This window comes from Teleopsis dalmanni, chromosome 2 (genome assembly GCF_002237135.1).
Source record: "Teleopsis dalmanni isolate 2A chromosome 2, ASM223713v2, whole genome shotgun sequence".
Classification (NCBI taxonomy): domain Eukaryota; kingdom Metazoa; phylum Arthropoda; class Insecta; order Diptera; family Diopsidae; genus Teleopsis; species Teleopsis dalmanni.
In genome coordinates this window covers 76,250,448-76,268,040 of record NC_051847.1, presented here as the reverse complement: position 1 = coordinate 76,268,040, position 17,593 = coordinate 76,250,448, and the positions used below count along the sequence as shown (strand labels likewise).

The window sequence follows — 17,593 nt, the reverse complement described above, 5'->3', positions numbered from 1 at the left end:
AAAGTCTAAAACTACTAAGAATCAGCCCTTAAAAAAGAAGTCTAGTCCCAGATTTTACATACATATACATAAATAATCCACACAAACATTTTTGCAGACAGGATCATTTTTTTCAAATGGTTTCTCTTAAAATTGCGGCTTTAAAGTACAATATCTCGTAAACTAAACTATATTCGCATTTAGCGCAGTCAATTATACTGATTAAAATAACAGTTTTCACAAAAACCCGTTGTCAAATAGGTGTGTTTCGTACCGTATATCTTTTCATTGCTCTTAAAATGATCCGCTCTTGTTGTTTTCTTTTTAGTTATTCATATTAACTAATTTAAAAGAAGTCTCTGAACTGACGACATGTAACTATTCCATAAAATCGGACTCTAGTTGGGACTATACAAAAGTAATCGATGTGATTTTGATTTTCCAAGCACGCCAATTTGACTTGATGTAATTTGTTCCAATTGGCGCATCTGCTTATTGTTAGTAAATTTTATCTAAAAATCTCTAAATTTAAAGTTCGATCTCGATGTCCGATAATGCATAATTTATAAGATGGGAATTTATTGTCGATACTTTTCTTGAAATTATATTTTAACTATCAACCTCTCACTTCGTTAACCTGATTTCACACTGCCCCTTTTGGGAGAAACATATATGCTGATAAAGGGAAGGCTTTTTGTAAACGAAGAAGACATCTACATAAATCGCGTATTAAAAATGAGCAGATACTACGATTCCGAATTCCCGGGCATAATTGATTTGACAATGGAGTTTAGAAGAGTTAGTTATTTTGAAACATTTTTTTAGTACGTTAAATGTTGATATAGTACTTTACTCCATCGACCAATAATTAAACTAGTCGTGACTTTTTTCTCAAGAGTAAATTTTTTTGCATTAGTTATCACACACTTCAACTACCACCAACTAGTATACGTAATTTTTACATTGATCACACAAGCCATGGGTGAGAAAAAAACGCCAGATATCGTCTATTTATTGTTGGTAGTTTTCATATACAAATTTCTAAAAAGACTGGTTAAAGCCTCTGGTATGTAAAAAAATTCAAATATAGATGCCCTCAACGTTATAAAAATTGAAAGCATTAAAAAATATATTAAGGATATAACCCTCAAGCTCTTCAATACTGTGTGAATACTCACAGTTGTAATAGTTGTTCGAAAAACCTGTCTCTACTTAAATCCATTATCAAATGGGAGCGCCTGGGAAAAATTATGCATATGCCAATTTTATGTATACAATATTATATTAGTTATATATTTTTTATATATTCACGACTTTAATTTTTATTTAATTAATTTTAAACTATCACAATTCAAGGTAATCAAAAAAAATACTTACAAGAATACAGAGTAAATAGCATTTTTGGTAATAAATAATGAACATTAATTATGAACTCAAAAAACTAAAGTTTTTGAGCTCAATTAAAACTTGACAAAATTTAACATTTAATATAATTACAAACATACATACTACTTAAATACATTCAATACAATATAACTTTTAATAAATCAAGCAGATAACGTCAAGTTCAATGCCAGCTCTTTAAAGTATTGAAGTGGATGGAGTATGTGATAATTCACTCGTACAAATTAAAATAATTTTGTAATTAAATTCAAAAGCAGCCAAATACCTTTCATGAGAAATAAAAATGGTACAAAAACCCGAAATAACCTTTTTAATAAACAAAAAAAAATAAATATATAAGTATATGGTATATAAAAACTGCCTTAAATTTTAAGGCTCGAAAATGAGTTAAGTCACACAAATAATTATCAAAATAATTAGCAGTATTAAAAGTAAATTACTAAAAAAAAAAAAATAAAAATAATAATAAAAAAAAAATTTCTAATATTTTTAAAATACTAAATTGTATATTTAAGTATTTCTAGAAGTAATAATATATATACAAATATATATAAATATCCAAAGCGTCAACTTCTCTTTTTGTTCCGCAGAATTTAAATTATTTTTTTGGTAAAACATACGAAACACGATCGCACAATTGAAATGTTTGTTTGGAATGATCTCACACTCTCACCTTGAAAATATCTTATGGCAACTTTAAATTTTATTCTCTTAGATATTTTATGTCAAACTATGTAAATATAAATATACATGTAAATATATATATGTATACGAGTACTGCTACCAGTAGCGAATCCAAAAAAAATTTTATGAAATTGTTTGAAATCTAAAACTTCAAACCTCCAAAATTTTCAAAAAGTAGTGTTATATAGTAGTAGCGATATTTTTATACAATAGTATATGCTATAAAGGTACATATACATATATTATCTAACAGGAAGACATTCTCTAAGTAAATAAACAATTTTTGATATCACTTGAGTAACATCAATCAACTTCATTTGCATACAATGAACATACATTTTATGGTTGAAAAGTACTCGTATTTGTTTCAGGAAAAACCTGTGCTACTAGAAAATCACAATGTGCAAAATTATTACGAAAATATGCGGCAGAAATACTTCAAATTAAGTAAAAATTAATTTACATACAAATTGGTTTGGGGAAGTGTTGCCTCTGAAGCGTGTTCGAATGGCCAAGTGGGAGGCATAAAGTGTGCGATTACTAATTACAAAAAAATATGGTTCAATTTGGTTAACACAGACACCTATTAAAAATTAATTGAAATCCAAATTATTTCAAAAAGCACTAATGACGGGTTTATGCCGTTTTTAGAAACGACTCTCCGGTCAAGTAATCAAAATAATAACACATCACTTGTTACCCAATGCTTTCATACTTATTACTGTGAGATATTACCACAAACTCTCTGTGTGTTAATATGGGAAAAAATATTTCACATTGAAAATGAATTCACATTTAAAATTAATAAAGCATTTTTTTTTTTGTGAAAAAATATAGGTAATAAAATTATAATAAAAAAAGTTATGTGTATTGTAATATGCAATAATGATAATTACCTAAAATATCTTTGTAGAAATATTTATAATTAAAGTAGTTTTTGTTTAAACAAAATCATTAAAAATTAGCTTCATTTCAGCTCATTAAAAAAAATAAGTTATTACACGTTAGGCCCAAAGCCCTATGAACCCTAAAGTACAATATAAGTAACTTCAAACACTTTTTAAGCTAACTATATACTACGAGTGACTAAATAAGTCTTTAGGCTCATTAAAAAAAGGTTATAACACGATAGGCTCAAAACCGTATGAACCCTAAAGCACAATATAAGTAATTTAGTACTATGAGGGTCTAAATAAGTCTTAAGGTAAACTTAAAAAAAAATGTCAGAAGAAATTTGACTCTGAGCTTCATACTTGGCGGGGCAAAAATTCGATTTCTGGTACTTGCGGTCTCAAAAAATTAATTATGAATAAATAAATACAAGAATTATTTGGCAATACTCGAAACAACTGCATAATCCGACAAAAATTCAATTGATGAAAATAATATAAAAAAATTTTGTGTTGTTGTAGTTCACTGCTTTTCGAAGCCATTTTAAAATTTTTTTTACTTGTACTTAATAATACCCCATACGTGTAAATAAGTTTTCAGTTAGCAAAGTACAGTAGAAATTTACTGGGTTGTATGTTTTTGCTTTTTATAAAATATAAATTAGGTTTTTCTCTGAGCTACCCAACCAAAAAACGATCACTATTAATTTAAAACTTGTGTTGAATATGTTATATTAACTCATTTTTGGAAAACACTTTCAAATTATAATATTAATTTAATTTTCTAGTTCTACTTAGGAAAATGCGATGTGAAATGTTCGCTGTCTAAGCATAAGTTAGTCATTCCAATATGCTCATTACATGATCAGACAAACAGCAAATGTTATAATTAAGTGAACATATTTTTGCTAATCTTCAACAATATTCACTTTCCACAATAATTTTTATTATTATTAACAAAACATTGGTTAGAACACGAATGTCACCGTAACATTTATCAATTAAAAAAATAAAAATTACTTTAAAACTGTTATGATGCGCTTTTTAAATTAAAACTCAAAAAATAAAAATTAAATTAGCTTTATATTATATTTATCAAAAATAGTTACTATCATTTGTCTCATATTTTCACTCACAAATAACTTTTACAGTCTGCTTTTTATTTTAAAACACACAAATAACTCTTATTTTTGCTTTAGAAATATAAAATCAAGAATAACTTTTATTTTTGAAAAAAAAAATATAACACACTTTCAGGTAGTTGTTTTGTAATTTCATACAAATTTATATTCGTTTTAACTTTAAATTATAGGTAAACAGAAGTTAATTTACAATATTTACAATCAAATGTAGTAGATATTTCAATTACTCGCATTATGCTATGTTCAGACAACCAAATTTCCTTAATTTCGTAAAAATGAAATGAAGTTAATTTCGAAAGTGTTCATACTGCCCCAAATTAAGAAAATTATATTGCTTTTGTTTACAAATCGAATGTTAAAAATTACATGCTCCAAACACCATTTGTATCTGGAAAATTTTAAAAGTTAATTATTATTACTATAAAGGATGGCATTCAGTAGTTTCATTAGCTTTAGTGGATTTCAGGTACGTGAATTATTATTTTTCACTCTATTTTAAATTAATAACAGCTACAGTTCTTTCTCTATATTTAAATTTAAAAATTTGCACTACTTTTAAAATATTTTCCCGGTTTTATTAAAGTCAACACTCACTGACAATTATTTAAAAAAAAATTTCACTTTTTTGTTATTTCAACTTCATCTTTTGCCTAAAATTTATTTAATTTAAAACTTTTAAACCCTTTTTTTTTTTGTAAAAGTCTTTATTGAAAAGAGCTTCATTAATAAGTAAGAAACTGTGAAGAATTTTATTTCAATATATCGAGTATCTGTTCATTGACATAGGGCAAGCTACGTATCTTGAATCTTGGTTAAACAAGAAGTGCAGTGCTTTATATGCTACTAACTATTGTACGTAGTGCTTTGCGATGCATTAGTTTTCATATTTGCATTGCAAAAAACAAACTACTTTCAAATGAAAAAAGAAAACCAAAAACATTGAAACTAGAAATCTTTTATTTAAACGGAAAGATATAGATGTCCAGAAAATCAAACTACAAACTGAAATATGAAGGATTACATGGAGGGTATTACCAGATACACATTAACATGCGTAACAGTTCTTAATAATATGTCACAATCTTGAGTTAACATTTCTGTATTTATAAACAGAGGCATGTCTAAATCAATGTATTTCAAAGTATGTAAAAATAATGTAATACAGTTGGGCGTCTAAAATAGATTCTTCTTTAAGCCCAGCTATTGGAAGTGTAACTCAGCAATTGTGTGAAATTAGTTCGCTTGGTATTGTTTTCATATCAGAAATATACCTGATCAATACTCGCACTATTGATTATTAATGTTCTGAGCACGCTTAATTAAAGGATCCAAAAAAGTGTGCCAAATATAACTGCAGTTTCATTCATACGAAAAAGCCTGACTGCACGATGCTTACCTCAAACATTCAATAAAAAGACATTCGTCATAGTCATTACCACAATTCGGAGTTCAAATTTAGAGCATTCAGCAGCATTAAGGAATTATAAAATAAGGATATAAACTTTTAATTGAACTCATTAGTAAAACTTTTGCAAATAGTAAAATGATATGTTGACATAAATAAGAACAGAATGGAATACTTATATATTTGTATATGAGTATTTATATGTTAACAGTAAAGTAAAGTAAAAAATCGAGACCACATAGTCTGCGGCAGACTTTCAGTATTGAATGCCGAGGTAGCATCCAAGCAGGAAATGAATTCGATATTAAATACTTTCGCAGCTTCCTGAAGTACCAAAAAGTCTGGAGAAATATAAAACAAATAAATCCAAAAAGTAGAATTGAATTTCCATATACAACAGTGGGCAGACAACCAAATAAAAATTATTAAAACATTTTAACAATGGGATTTGTTAACAAATATCAAACTCAAAAGAGTTGAATGTAATGTAAACTTTAAAACAACTTCAGATAGCTAAAGGTCGAATTCAAATACATTTTGGCATTTAAATAACAAGTAGCGTAGGAAGCAAATCCAGAAACAAAACATATTTAATTAAATTTTCTACCAAGTACAAATTTAATTAGTTCTCATCAACCGAAATGTTAAGAAGTTTGAAACAAACTTTATTTTTTTTCTTCCTGCGAAATGAAAATTAAATATTTCCTCCATTTGTTCGATGATTGTACACTGGTAGAATCAAAATTGAAGTCACTATAAATGAATGAGTAAATGAGTAAATGCAGTTCATTCTATCGCACCCATGAATTTTTTTTAGATATAAAAAAACACAATTTTTTTTTAATAAAGTTGATTTAGAGAAAGGTGAAGAAAAACCTATAAACATCGCCAATATTGGCAATGGAAAGAAATGTAAGGAACTGGTCATCAGAAAAACCCTAATGCATCTCTTCTATTCTTATCCAACTTTCTTAAATAAAATTCTTTTAGCTACCAGATTTGACAGGCTGAACTTTAGGCCTGATATAGACCTGAACCTTCAGGTAATATTTAAAATTTAAGTCAGTATTAAAAAATTAAATCAGACCTCACTACAAAAGAATTACGATTGAAATGAAACTATCAGTATGGGAACTAACTTAGATCTTTCTAGACAAAGCAGATCAGATTAATAACTTAATATAACTTATTAAGCCTTTCAGATTAAAGTCAATATTTCTTTGAAAATGATGTCCTAATAAGTTTTTTGTTATATTAGTAGCTTTATAGAATATAGAATACTTGATTTTATAAATAGTTTTGTTTGATATAGTTTTGACTTGCACATAGTTTAAATATTCCTTATGCAGATATTTATGAATTTTTTTCGGAAAATCCTTTTTTGTTATCATACACCTAAGAGAATATTTAAATCAGATCCTTCTTTCTATGATTTTCTCATTTATATCTTACATTCATGTCGCTATAGAGCAGAAAACAATAAAGTTGATTAAATCTGCGGAAATGATGGACATTTCTTTAAAAAACTTTATTTTTTTATGGAAATTTAAATTTTTACTTTGTTGAATTAAAAACATAAAGTGTTATTTAAAATTTTTGGCTATATTATTTTATTTATTATACTATTTCATAAATATAAATTTTATTTAATATTTTGATGAAATCCACAAAGCTTCTGCATAGTCTACCACAAAAATACAACTCTGTGGTTTTATGTAGTAGTTAGTTCTGTGATAAATGTACTGATGAATTCGAAATTCAAAATTATTTTGCTACCAAATACTATACCGAATTGTTTTAGAGGTACTTCCAAAACACTATACCTTTTTCTGGTATATACAACGATATGAAAATATTTTCCGGTATTTTAATTTGTTAGACACCAAAACTAATTTTTCATAAACTGTTCTGAAACCAAAACAATGTTTCCACACAAAAATTGTAAAATTATTTTTTTAATAATATTTTAGAAATAATTTGTTTTTTTTTAATTTTAAATAATAATATCTCAACTATTTATAATACAAATAAAAGAAGCAATAAAAATGAGCAAAGTTCACATATTTGTTGAACTTTGACTTAAGACAAATCAATTTAAAATTTGATTTTATTTAATGAAATAATTTATTTAAATATTTTATCATAATTGTAAAATAACATTTAAATCTGTTTATATATATACATATATTAATACATAAATGCATATAACATTGCATAAATATATACTTGAGCGTAGGTTTCAAGTAACAAATAAAGTAGCAGAATTAATCATACCTTCTGCTCAAAAAGTACTCGAATTTTGTAAATAAAATACACAAATTTAAATTTTATTCCAAATTTATATTATCTCCTTCAAAATATGCTCCTTGTGAAGCGATACACATATACCAACGCTTAACCCAATATTCCATACACTTTTCGTAGGCCCTTGAAGGTATGGCTTTTAGTTCCTTCAGCGAATTCTCTTTTACCGATTCAATCGACTCAAAACGCTTACCACGAAGAGGCAATTTGAGTTTCGGAAACAGGAAAAAGTCGCACGGATCCAGATCCGGTGAATATAATGCGTGAGCATATTAAAAATCGCTAAATGTACCTGAGGTAGTCTCACATTAACAGCTGCTGTAAACAAACTAATTGACAGATGGCGCTCAAATTTGTACCATATGTCATGAAAGGGTGTACCAACATAACGAAATATTTTTGAAAAAGGTCTATTACTTAAGGAGTAGTTAACAAACACGGATTTTTGAGCAGATAGTATGCTGCCAGTTTTCATAAATAACTTTAAAGGTTAATCGATAGACGCAATATTTGAACACCATATTCATAACAAAAAAGTGTTAAAAAAATTAAAAATTTATTGATGTGCTGATACTGTTTTAAAAAAACTCTACGGTTATTTTAAAATTAGGGGCTATTATTATCATCATCATGATATTTCAGTAATACAGTTCCAAGTAAGCTTTGGTTTCTCTGTGTCCAAAATCTAACGCGTTTTTTCCACTTTAATATCGCGATTGTATTAAAAAAATAGAATCCAATTGAATAAATAGAAAAACGCAATAGAGAAATTTAGACAAACCCTATGTTGAACAGTAGCTGTAAATGGCCAAATATGTAATAATAACAATAAATTTAACATCTTGTATGTTCTGGTACTTAAATGGGCTTGAAAATATTTATTATTCTAAGCAGATTTTTTTTAAAAATGTTCAATCATTTCTGGAATCATTTCTCATTTATATTAAAATGTTTACATAATTTTTCTATTTATTTTATGAAAAATTAAAAATAATTAAACTGAAGGTTTTTTCGGCACACTGTTTAGGAAAGTATTGAAAATTAAAAAAAGACTAGCTAACATTCTGAAAACAAAACCAAGCTAACAGCACCAAACCAGTAAAAATTATGCTAAATAACAGCACCAAAGCAGACAGAATAAAGAACGAATTATGTTAGAAACGTTCTAAAAACACTGCCTATGTAAATGTTTTCATTATTTTGGGAATGTGATATATTATTACAGAACATTGGTTATAAGGCAAGTTAGACTTATTTTAAGTATGGAGTCACTACTGACTTATCAATCGAATTTACTCATTCACTTTTTTATTTATACTTTTTATTTCACTTTTATTTTTATTTATTTTTTTTATTTATTTATATAGCAACTATAGAAACATATGTACCATATACATACGTATAGAAAATAGAGGTACATATGTACTATGTATATATATTCTATATCAAAATACATACTGCTATGAAGTTTCTACATTCAATTATACTCAAAGGTATATAAAAGCATATCTCTATAAAAAAAAAGGTAAGAACTAAAATATGTCAGTAAAAATAAAAAGTTGAAGTGATATAAAGATACAAAACTGTATTTAATTCCACTTTGTTATCAATTAACGAATTCGATAAAACTTTGTTTGCTTAACAAAAGATTTTATATTATTTACCAAACAAAGATCTTTTCACAAAGAATTTAAAAGTGAACGACTTCCGTAAAATCGTAAAGGCCTTAAATTTATTGATCATAATATATAACAAGCCTAGTTCATGCCGAACTATTTCAAATGATTCATCACATTTGCTTTCATTGAATCAAACCAACAAAAAATATCAAAATTGAAAATACTGGTAGAGTGACTACGCATGCGTATCGAAACCACAAAAAACAAACAAAAATCGAAAAATTAAGTATAACATTTATACATACCATATGTACATATGTACATATTTATGTAAAATCCATAATGCGAGTATATAAAGCATAAAATCTGATTTTAGCCTTACCGCACTAATTAGATTGTGCTAATGTGCTAATATGGAGCTGAGAATGGGCTTAACAATAAACCTGAAACCAATCAAAATTTTGAGGAGAAATTAACGAAATTATTAAAGTTGTGAAGTAAACCAAAAAATAAGTTAGTGGTTTAGTTATTTATGAATTTAGATATAAATGTTTATATTATAAATAAATATTTATTTATTTAACACCTTTTGTTTGTACATACCAATACGAGGGATATGTGATAAATCAGTTCAATATTTGCTTAAAAATTAAATAAACTTTTCAGCATATAATAGATCTCTAATATTATAATAATATTCCATATTTCTTAATACAAAAGTGTTATCCTCTTCAATATCAATCATATCCCAGATTCGATATAGTAATTTTATAATTATTTGGCTCATGAAATGCAAGGGATGTCTTTTAAGTTTGCCGCCTAAAAATGAAAATGCAGTGCTTAATCAGTAAAAATAGTTTCATTGTTTGACGAAGTATTCTCTATTATAATTGATATATTTTTGCATTCGATTGAACCAATTTCCGAAATAGTTATGCTACTCTAAAGTTAATATTTCCAGGGTTCTATGTTTCTTAACGGTCTGCTGGGTGTAGAAACACGCTTGCCTCGCACTTTTTTCTTAATGTTTGGGAACTAGAAAAAGTCATTGGGTGCCAAGTCGGGACTGTAAGGCACATGACCTAACATTTTCATGTTTTGAGTGCTCAAACTCTCTTTTATTTGAGCTGACGAGTGGGAGCTCGAATTGTCAAGGTAGAGAATGAGGTTCCTTTGGGGGTTCTTCTTCATCTCCTTACTGTCCGTTTCCCCTAGTAGGGCATAGGGCCGCAACGATTCTCTTAAACCATACTCTGTTATGTGCTTCTCTGCATATATCGTTCCATATCTAGTGCGCTTCTGTCATTGCTCTTTCAATCGTTCTTCTCTAAGTTAATGCCGGTGCAGCAGGGCGTCTGCTGTTTTGTGGGTTCCATGTCAAAGCTTGTATTAATTTGGTTGTCGGATAGTATGCCCTATCCAATTCCATTTTTTATTTCGGTAACAGCGGCTTTCTGATTTGGTTGTAGCAAAAGTTCTGCATTTAATATGCAGGCATTTATTGCAAAAAAAAATGTTTGTATCTTTCTTCCTTATCTTTCGATGTTTTGCAGCAAGAATAAAGGACAGTTTTTACATTTGAATTAAAATATGCATTTTCGTTTTTCTGTAACGTTGCTTTGACGGTTGGTTGTCCTGAAGTAGTACAGTTGCGACATGACCGGTTTTTCTAAATGAACATGAGACCATTTGCTTGAATTTGTAACACTCATTTGGCAATACATGGCGTTACCTAGACGTAAATCCTAAAAGATAGCCTACGTAAAATGGTTTTACAATAAAGGAATTCAAAGTGGTCTTATTAAAATTATTTCGTCTTGTATTTCAAAGTTCCAGATTGTTTCAAAATTTCAATGTCACGTAGGTGCTATCTTTATATTTTTGTCACAATTGTCTAAAGTAAGATACTGTGAGACTAACAAAAATTTGATTAGTTGGTAGAGTTGTATGCATTTTTAATAAATTTAAAAATGCCTGTAGTTTTAGCACATCACTGCGGTATTTCATATAAAGTTTTAAAACAACCAATCAAAATGGAAACAAGTAAACCCAAGTTTAATGACAAACAATCGGCGCAAGCTTACCAATGCCATCGGAACCAGATATTTCGTTTGCCATTCTTTACGAATTTCGACGTAACCTTAAGGCAGTGAAAATATTTAATGAGTGTCAAATAGCATGTAGAAAGATTACATCATCCTTTGTAACCGTTCTAAATTAGTTACGGATACTCCAGATGTGACAACTTCTTCGATTGTCTATGTAAGCGCCAATCTCGTAAAGTTCAAAATAGATGAAGAACCTATATTGACTAATAAATTTGTTGGTTAACTGATCTTAAATGCCATGACTGTATTGCAATTATTAAAACTATCATCTCAAATTCCAGAAGATCGCAGCACGATGAATTTTTCAATTTTTAACCTAAATCACCGTTAATTAATTAATTAGCTTAGTTCTGTAGATACGACCCAGAAACAAATCAGCAGTCGATGGTATTAAGGTCAAAACGTGCTAATTAACCCGTTAAAGCTAGACTATAAAAGTCAGCAACAAATATAATGCTATAAATTTACTTCATCAAAGAGAAATTTGTGATTGTCATTCCTTTGAAGAAAAGATGTCCTCTGTTCTTTTGAACAGAAATTTAGTAACTACTTAAACCTGCTTACAACAATTTTTAAATATTGCTTGGGAATCTCGACAAATAAATAACTGATTCGGTACGCGTCAGGTCTTACTAGTGAAAAAACTTGATCGCGGTTTCCGGAATTAAAGTATTTCGACTAGCACTATAGTTCTCGGATCTAACGCCATGACACGTTTGAACGTATCCCAAAAAATTGGAAGGAAGAATCTTCAACAGTAGACATAATCGGTGCAATTAATCTTGTAGTAACCAACGAAAATAATATCGATTTTTTAGAAAATGGACTACCGGTGTAAACAGTGCATATAAATTAATATAAATTATGTTGATAAATAAAAATAAATAAATTAAAAATAATAGAGATTAAAGTTATGAATTTAAAGATGTTCCTGTATACTTTTTTTGTTGTTATTTGTTTAAAATAGGTTGCTTTTACACTGTGGCCCTTGGTTAGTCAAAATATAAGTACAGCATATTTTTTCAATTTCATTGATCGAAGCATCTCTTATATAGCATTATTAATAAACTTCTCTCATTTATATTGCAAAACATTAACTATCTCAACTTACCACACTTATTGGACAAGAACGTCCCAGACCCGATTTTAAAGCAGTTGAGTTGATTTTTTCAATCAATGAAGTCATCTCATTTAAAGCAGAAATTGTTTTTGTTTTCTCATTATTATTAGTTATGGTGGGTGGAGTCTGATGAAAGCCACGACGAATTTTTGGTAATATAAGACGCACTATAAATCCATAATTAGCAGTTGTACTTAGTATGCGAGTGCAGGATGTTTTCTTCTCGGCTAAAACGCCGGGATTAAATTCAAGTATGAGACTAGATTCTTTTCCATCACTTTCAATAAAATGCTCGTCTTGTGTATTACAAATTGGTTCAAAACTTGGATGTGAAAAATCAGCATCTGCAAAAAGGCAAATAATTTTTAATATATTAATTAAATAATTAAATTTTATATTTAAATAAAGGAATAATGTGAACTTCATATTAAAAAAAAGTATTTTCAGAGCATAATATTCATAATTAGCAACAGTTGAAATAATAAACAAAGAATTTTCAAATATCAATTAAAAATTTAAGAACTTTCAAACAGACAATTGATTGCTGATAATAATGTGTCATTATTTGGACCAATTAAATTTGGAAAACCACTCAAAAGTTTTAAAACTAAATTTGAAAAGTTTAAGAAACTATAGAGGTAATTTAAAAACTATTAAGTTGTAGCTGTACCGCAAGATATACATAGATGTAGTATATACAGATGAATGTATATATATACATATATATGTTTCATTAAAACTTTTTAATTATTATTTATTAAATATATATAGAGGTACATATACATTTTAAACATATAATGTTATTTTTACATACTCATATGTTTAAAAATGAAAGGCTACAATAATTATTTTTCTTGTCAAAGCCACTTTTACATGCTTTCAACTTAATTAATTTGTTTTGCTGTTAATTACATTCAAGTAATAAAATTAAATAATAAATTAAAATAAAAGTAGAAAATTACAAATTACAAACTTTTTGTACTAAAGACCAGTTAGTTTTGAGTTCAAACCAATTAACTAAGCTCTTAAAACATCAGATAACATACGTTTTGTTCATAAGGAAAAGTATTGTAATAAAATAATGACAATAATAATTATGTTAATCTCCTATTTACATGATATATGTAAATTTCAATTATGATTTAATTTATGATTATAAATATACTTTCTCTAAATGTTTAAATAAAGAAACTAATTTTTTTTACCTCATTAAGACTTCACAAAAAATTAAAATAAATATCTTAACTACTAAATCTGGGATTATAGTAAATGCAATAACTTCAGCATTGCAATTAAAGTCATACGTATATTTAAAAGATACTATATCTAAGCATGACCAGAAAAAATTTCAGCACTTTTTTACTACTATTTGAAAGCAGATACACGTTATTACAGCATAAGAGTTCAAAATAAGTCGCAACCTTTAATCTGATGTTGTAAGAACTTAATACTGAGTGACTTTAGCGTGATTTGGCATTGTAATCCAAATATTTTTAACCATCAAACCTTCTATCTAATATAAAGGAAAATAAAAAAAATTCAAAAATTAGCTTGTGGTACTCATAACTGTTTCAGCTAAAGATAATTACTTTCAAATATACTTCACTGATGATGAAAATTTCGCAATATCTCAAACAACTTCATGATTGTAATAATTTTAAAATTATTTCGCACACGAATCTACCTCTGCGTGATACCATAGACAGTTTTCATCAGAAATATAAAAAGATTTAAATAATATTTGTTGATATTTCCTTGTCAGAGTGAAGACTACAAATAATAGTGTTTATTACTCTTATAAAGATTATGCAACAAAACCAAGGTATCTTTAACTGGCTCAGTCGTCAATCTATAAATTATTATATTTCCCGCTCCTATAAAATACATAGACTAGAAACAAGTTTCCTTTATCTAGTTCAATATCTAGTTCAATAACAGTTATAATAAAAAATAATGTTTGTAGTTTTATATAGAGGATGTGACAGTACAAGTTGCTTCCAACTGTCTCAGTTATCAGCGATATTACAGTAATTGTAATTCATTCAGTACCATAATTCCCCACTTTTATAGCCCCGTGAATTTGAAAGTAGTATCATTTTTGCGATATTAATATTTTCTTTTCGTAATGCTTGTTTGAATTTATGTATACTCAAAGCGACTTATTGACCATTATAATAAAAATAAAACTTCTTTGATTGTCGTATTCAGTCAATATATATCACTCATTATTTTCAAACAACGACAGTTATGTTAGTTGGTAACATATTCGACTCTTTGAACTTTGCATATGAGGGAGATCAGCTTACCTTTAATATGTTTAATCATTACTTTTAATATATACATACGATAAAATATTTACAGATTATTCGTTTTGTATTTAAAACAAAATTATTTATTCAAATAAATCAATATCATAACGATAAAGATATCTAGAAAGGTTCGAACAGTAATGAAGCAGTAACAACAAAAATTTAATTAATTAATTGAAATTTGTCTGACCACACAACGAAGTTTCGAGTATACAACTTTATTTAGAAGCACGGTTTCGTAATAAAAATATTTTTTAAACACAAACAATTTTTTCAGTTTCAATAAGAACTGTAGATTCCGAATTCGAGTTATTCACAATCTAATTAATATAAAAATATATATTAATAAATAATAGCTTTAAGTTGACTTAAGCATGCAGATGGTATCCAACTGAACTGAAATCTATATTGTATATCAAACTAAAAAACTGCCGTAGTACCAACTAACTATACTAAAAAGGATGGAAGCAATATAAAATAAGCATTAGCCAAAATGCCAGCTAACTGCACTTAAAAATTGAAAGAAAATTTTAAAAAAAACGCCAGCCACATATACTATAATAACGAAAGAATAAGAAAAAATATTACAGTTTTCTTGTAGAAAACCTCTGTATACATATTTTCAATGTTAAAAGACAAAAAATAGGATAAAAAAAGCAATGAAGAAAGCATGAATGTTAAAAACAGAATATCCTTCCTATTCTGACTGGTAAGATTAAACCTCCTTTCAACCATTCAAAACCTCTCACATTTAAAAGATGTTAAAGTAAAATTAAAAGCACAGTTAAGATAAAATATTAGGAATACTATTAGATATATTATTAGAATCCTAATAATAATATTAGGAATTAGAGATACTTATAAGAATGGGAAAATTAAAAAATAATAAGAAAACAGAAACATATATAAGAATAAATATGACTGGTTAAAGAAGTATTTTCTGCAGTATAGTGTATATACCTATTTATATATTAATATTTAGTATAGTACTTAAGACCAATTCTTTTGTAAAGGAGAAATTGAAAACAACTAATATCAGTTTTCTTAAGAAAATTAATGTAAAAAATAATTAGTAAGTTATTAAACCAGAAAAACAATCAGTATATTATTAGTATTAGTATATGATTTTTATGTTCTTGTTATCTAACCTATTTGTACGTCTACTCATTAACTAATATTATTTGAAAATAATTATAACCCACTAAACCATGGTGACTTCGTTAGAAATGTGACAAACGTGTGTCTAAACCACTTTAGTGGCTTCACAACTAAGTTCTCACTGTAGAGCAGAATAAATGCCTTTAAAAGTTATTATATGATATTTATAGAATGTCATAAGTTCTATCAATTAGTACAATATGAAACTAGATTGAACATGTTTGGATATTATTCGATCTATTTTAGGTTAGTTATTATTATATTATAATAATAATCAATTATTTAAACAAATTCAATTAAATTAAATAAATAAATTAAAAAAAATACACCTAAACTTATAAACGAAAACATTACTATGTGAAATCTGCCTTTTAAACACAGAATTTTGTTCAGTTAGTCTTTATTGTGTTACACTATGCGGCGTGCCCGACAATTCTCTTTGGCTAAAAAAACTAGAAGAACATACTTTCTATGCATAATAGGAACTATCAACATTGCATGTTTAAGGAAGATGGCCGCTATTGAGAGTGACTGTCACTTTCACTATACATGAAGGATATCAAAACTCTATTGTATTTAGATGCCCCAGATTAAAGTTCAAAAATTTAAATTCAAAATTAAAAGATTTAGAAACAATTTTCAGAGATCATTAGGAACAAGGTTAAATAATCGAATTTCGTAAATTTATATACCTTTCACGATTCTAATTTTCTTTTCTTATGAGTGCTACTTTAAAAATGTAGCTCATTTGCGATTAATTGAGGAGTTACACAATGATTAAATTTAATATAGGTTCTAACGAGATTAAACACGACAATCAATCGTTTTAATGAAATCGGTTTGATACACGTAGTTTTTTTTTTTAAATTTTTAATTCAACCACAGGGCTCATCTGATGATTTTATTGTGATTTAACTGATGGTGTTTTCGATTTGTAAATCTGAATTCAATCTATAATAGATTTACTCTCGATCTGTCAAATTTTGTTCCCCAATCGAACATATTATGTGTAATCTAACATTTTTGTAGTAGTATTCTACTAATACTATTTTACTATAAAACTTATATTTTTCATTAATACATATATCCATGGGTGTACACAGGTAGGTGCAGTTGAGCCCCCCCTAAACTTAAATATTCCATTATTGTTTTGAATAAAATTTAAATATTGCTTTTAAGAAACGTGTAAAATTTGCGTTTTTTAATTTTTTATTAATATATCAACACATGTTATACTTGACATACATATATTTCTTAAAAAATAGTTTTTCCACTTTATGCTTGCAAAAAGTATATAATAATGTCAAATCGGCATACCAGCGCCCTCTCTTTATTTCTGCTCTGGGTACGCCCATGCATATATCGAAGCAAATCACATTTTATTTGTCAAGTCAAATAAATAGCTGTTATTTTCAGAGTCATCTTGCTACTCTGACAAATATCTAGATTGTTATAAATTAGTCTCGAATGT

The 17,593-nt window shown here is 27.5% G+C and overlaps 1 protein-coding gene across 3 annotated transcripts in view; it reads right to left on the bottom strand.

The window, feature by feature from the left end:
- Window positions 1–17,593, bottom strand: part of LOC119677757 — a 74,840-nt gene that overhangs the window by 7,602 nt on the left and 49,645 nt on the right. For all 3 annotated transcript variants that reach the window (XM_038089244.1, XM_038089243.1, XM_038089245.1), the window contains one exon: window positions 12,647–12,999. In XM_038089244.1, the coding sequence (XP_037945172.1) occupies window positions 12,647–12,999 (353 nt within the window). The remainder of the gene's footprint in view (window positions 1–12,646; window positions 13,000–17,593) is intronic.